Raw genomic sequence first — 4,773 nt, 5'->3', positions numbered from 1 at the left:
TTAAGAAAATACTAGTAGTGATGTATTATTTTTAAGTATACAGTTAATATGTTTGGAGTTATTTGAAAAAAATGTATTTTCACTATTGCTGTAGGCGAGCACCTACATAAGACTGTTAAATTGATTGTTGTTTTATATCAAACAACTTTTATAATACTTATTGTTATAATATTTTATAAATTTTAAGGAATATGACCAAAAAGATATTGTAGGTATTGAAAGGGGGGGGTCTCTGGGAGGAGCAGTGGTACAAAAGGGAAACAAGAATGTGATTCAATTATATTTAATTGAAATATGTTTTTAAATGTTAACAAATTCAAATAAATTGAAATCATGTAACTTTTCTCATCATAATGCAATAAAAGTTAAAAAAAATAAAAAGCTCAAGGTTAGTGAGGGAATCGGATAGCAGTATAGACTTTATAAATGTTCGGTGATTGTCTAGATTGGAGACCAAGATGCAGGTGCTGGCTGGTGTGGCTGTGCTATTGTTTCAACTATAGAGTCCCTCTGGGGACAAGATGATCCCGCTGTCCAAGTGATTGGGTAGGTAGTGATCGAGGCTCAGTGGAAGTAGATGGAGAACTAGCTTTTACCTTGAACTGGGGGTTAGGCTGTCTGTCCATATGGCTGCTAGAATCATGAAACCCCAGGCATAGTGGTCAGGCCTGTTGGAACCTGTCATAGCAGATATGAGAGGGGAGGGTATCTCAGGTGAACAGGGAAGTCCCTTCCTGGATGTCAGTGGTCTATCAGAGAACCTCAGGTGAAACAGTAGAGAAGGCTGTTCTCATTGCTTATTTGAACCCGAGTGAGGGGAGCTAGGGAAACACAGCAGACATCATCTGGCGTCCACTCTCTGCCGCCTGCTACAGGTCATTCGTGGGACAAGGCGAGAGTGGTATAGTAGAGAAGCCACGATCCCTGGAACACATGACTTTGAGGCATCCCATCTTCTCTTAGTAAAGGGAGGCCAGCCGTGCTTGACCAAGCGGGGCCTCTCCTGGCAAAAGGCTTCCAAGCTAGAGACCAAGATCCAGTTACAGCTTATAGTTGTTTCGAGGCTTTCTAGGCATGGGCCCCTAAAGCTTTTTATCCAGTGTTCTTGTCCAGTAGGGCTTTGGGATCTGATCTGGTCTGTAGATCTCTCATAGCTGAGTCCTGTACAGTTTCCTCTGGACTGTTCTAGTTTGCTCTCAAGCCCTTTGTAATGTTCTCATAGAAGCTGAGGAAGTCTGAGGACTGGAATGGTGATAAGGCAGATGCCAGGCTCTGCCCAGCTGCAGGTGAGCCACCCACACCCTGTACCTCTTAGGGCCCCTCACCTAGACCATCAGAACCCATTGAGTCTGTGTCTTTCCCATGAGTTCTCTGGGTGATACTTATGCTTTGAGGTCCTGAGTCGTGAGGGTGGGGTGGGCTTCTTTGAGGCAGCATTGTCTCCTCATCTGCTGGATGCTGACATTTTTCCTAGGATTAACTCTGTCTTTACCAACTGGGACACATCCAGTGTTAGAATCTCACCCGTTCTCATTGGCTGTGCTAGCTTGGGCAAGCTACTTAACCTTTCTGAGCCTCCATGTTCCATCTGTAAATGAAGATGATGACCTCTTAGGGTAAGAATAAACAAGGCAGTTTGCACGAAGCAATGGAGTCAGTATCCTCCAGTACCATATCAGATACAATATGACCGTGGCAAGGATCTCTGAGGACAAACATGTTCGCAGGAAATCTTAGCACAAAGGTAGGCCAGTGGTCCATTCAGGCCCAGACCCAACCTGCACCAGCTTTTAGAACTTTCTGAGAATCCATTATACCCAGGCCTAGTTATGCCCTTAGCCCTTGCTATGGGGAGCAGGTCACTACATGGCTGCAGATTTCTTGCCTAAGCAAACAAGCCTCCTCTGCAGGTCCTACTGGAAAGGGGCAGGGGATGAGGCAAAGGGTGACCACCAGCAGGGAACCTTTGTGGAAGAAGTGACACATTGAGAAAGAGGACTCCCCATCCTCACCAAACAGCAAAGAGGCAGAGACAACGAATGTGGCAATTTCCTAAATTCTGAAGACTGGGGATACTGCTCGGGGCAGTTTAACTCCTAGGCACAGAGATATGCTATATGCTCAGATCAGACATATTCAGTATCCCTGTTGCCTTGCCTTGGCTCACAGAGGATTCCAGAATTCCACAGGAAGTAGGGAAGGGAGGGAGGGGAGCAAGGGGTGAGGGAGGGGGGGAGAAAGAGAGAGAGGATGAATGTGAATGAATATGAACCATTAGAGGTCTAGGTTCCCAGCTGTTTGAGAGGAGCTTGAGAGGACCCCATTTTGCAGCCGAGGCCTGACTGGAAGCGTCAGGAAGGGTGATACCCCAGTGGGTAGAGATGGGGTTCATTAGCCCAGCAGAGCAAAGGCCTGGCCACTGACTGGCAGACAAAGGGTGGGCACTGTTGGGAGTTCCCCAGGCCTCCAAGCACTTTGTGAATATCATCCCTGAGCTGCTTTCTCTGAGACTTTCAGGTCAGGTCCAGTTACCAGCATCTCAAAGGGCAGGCTGAAGGAAGTTCAGTACTTCTCAGATGATGTATATGGGGCTTGTATTCCCAGGTTCCAGTGTGAGGCGTGGTGTTTATTTGGGACTAGGCAGAGAGGCCTGAAGGGGGGTGGCTCAGAGAAGCTGCTGAGGGCAGAAGGAATGGAGAGAACTCCTTTCAGCTCCCACACTAGGGGGAAGTTAACATGGTAGAGACAGGGAACTGGCAGCCCTCCAATATCTCCCCCAACAGCTGTCCTGTGGTATTAACTATAATGTGGTGGATGAGGCCACTCTGTTGAATTAGGCCTCAGAGGAGGCTAACATAGCATCTTCAAAACACTGAGTATAAAAAATGAACCCCCAGGACCGGCGAGACGGCCAGCACTAATGTCTTACCCAGATCTCTCACATAGTCTAAGAGGGCTTTGCAGCATGAACACCAGCTTCTGCCCAAGTTTCTCTCTGGACAACTGGGGCAAAGGAATCGAAGGGAGGCCAGGAAGGGCCTCTTAGTGAGCACTAAGGCCGCAGGGCGCAGGGCAGGAGAGGCAAGGTCTGTGGTCTAACCTGCACTTAGTGCTGCTTCCTCTCTTACCAGTTAACTACCTATTTGCCAGGGACCCCCTGAGCTGCTGTGGCTCATCCTTATCTCAGAGCAGGGCTCTCCCCTCCCCATCACTGTCCTATCCCCATAGTGCCTAATTCACAGCATCTACTTGGGTCTTGGATTTGGAGGCTGTGCCCTACTGTGACTCTACACTTAATTCTTGGCACCTGATTTGCTGTGAAGGGGTATTCCATGTCCTTGGTGTCTCTTCAGTATTCCCTTTCCCTGCCTCCCTGTGACTAGACCCAGCCTGCTTTAAGTAGGAAGAATGACAAAAGCCTTATGCAGAAGCGCTGTCCTCATCTGCTGGGACATGGTCAGTTATCAGCTTTTTTTGTCAGTTAGAGGCAGGGCCTCAGACTTTATCTGTGTGCTGAATCTGCTTGCTGGGGCAGACATCTTTCCAGCTCTCTGTAGGGAAACACACATTCATGGCTGGTGGTTAGGAAGTTAGCTAGCCTGGCTGTATCTCAGCTTTCCAACACAGGCGACCGCCACCCCTCGCTGGCCACTAACGTGCTGGCTTGCATAATACATATCTTATTGGGGGTCTCTGCAGTAAAGTCAGTTAGAAAAGTAAAGCTGTCAGGTACAGTCTGATGGAGTGAGGCCCTTGAACAGAAGAGAACAGAAGCTGCTCTCTTTATCCCCGTGCCTGCTGTTACGATTGATCTCTGTTGTCTATTCTGCTTGGAAGTAGCTATTGCCGGGATCCAGAGCCCCTTGCCTGGGTCTTTCTCAGAGTTCAAGAGTGTCTAGGGAAAGATGCAAGGCTAACAGGCCAGGATCCCCATACTTCTACTACTACAAGGTGGTCAGAATAGTACTCTGGGATGGGGCCAGATGACCCTTCTCTTACCTGGGGGGTGTGCCCCATGGGTGTCAGAAGTTAGGCAGCAGAGGGCAAGCAGAATGGCCAGCCACATGGCTGGGTGAATGAAGGGTAACATGTAGTGGGCCAAGGCTGGGTAGAAGTGCTCGGCAAGTAAAGCTCCAGGACCAGGGCAGGGTGGGATAGCTTTGGTGGGGCGTGGTTTCTTGCTGAATCATTTTAACCAGCAGCGCTTCATCTTCAGGACTTGGGGCCACAAGAGCAACCACTTCCTTTAAAGAAGTTTCCAAGCTGTGATCATTTGCAGGGGGAGGAGGGCGAAGAGAAGTGAGACCCATGAGCAAAGCACCCTCTCTCCTGCCCAGGGTAGGAGGAGACAGCTTTCTACAGTTCACCACACACAGGCGATGCTGATGTGAAGAAACCAGGGGACTTTCAAAAGCAGTCACTTGACTGTCCTTCTACATTTATAGCCTCTCTCCCCTCCTGCGTTCTAGCTTTCAGAATAGCCCCCTTCAAGAGACAGGAAACTATGCTGCCCAGGTATGGGGGGGTTATCCTACCTGCCAGAAAGCTGGTCATACTCATTGACGTGGCTTCTGCTCCTCAAACAGGAGCTCAGCACAATGCGAGCTGAGTTACTAATCACGGCCCACTCTGGGCTCAAAGCCATCTAAGGAGAGGAAATTATGTGGACAGAGGTCTGATTCTGGCCATGCCCGTACTTTCTGCCCAGCCCATGGTTTGGAGTGGGTACCTATACCGAGCTATCTGAATCTGAATCTAGGCTTTGCTGCCATT

General features: G+C 48.8%; 1 protein-coding gene across 1 annotated transcript in view; it reads right to left on the bottom strand.

The window, feature by feature from the left end:
- Cst7 (cystatin F) overlaps positions 1-4,206 on the bottom strand; it is a 10,630-nt gene extending 6,424 nt beyond the window's left edge. The window contains exon 1 of the mRNA XM_031372198.1: positions 4,000-4,206. Coding sequence (XP_031228058.1) covers positions 4,000-4,090 — 91 coding nt within the window. The 5' untranslated portion in view covers positions 4,091-4,206. The remainder of the gene's footprint in view (positions 1-3,999) is intronic.
- Positions 4,207-4,773: the final 567 nt, after the last annotated feature.

The sequence above is a fragment of the Mastomys coucha genome, unplaced genomic scaffold (assembly GCF_008632895.1).
Source record: "Mastomys coucha isolate ucsf_1 unplaced genomic scaffold, UCSF_Mcou_1 pScaffold15, whole genome shotgun sequence".
Lineage (NCBI taxonomy): Eukaryota > Metazoa > Chordata > Mammalia > Rodentia > Muridae > Mastomys > Mastomys coucha.
This window is presented reverse-complemented; position numbering and strand designations above follow the sequence as displayed.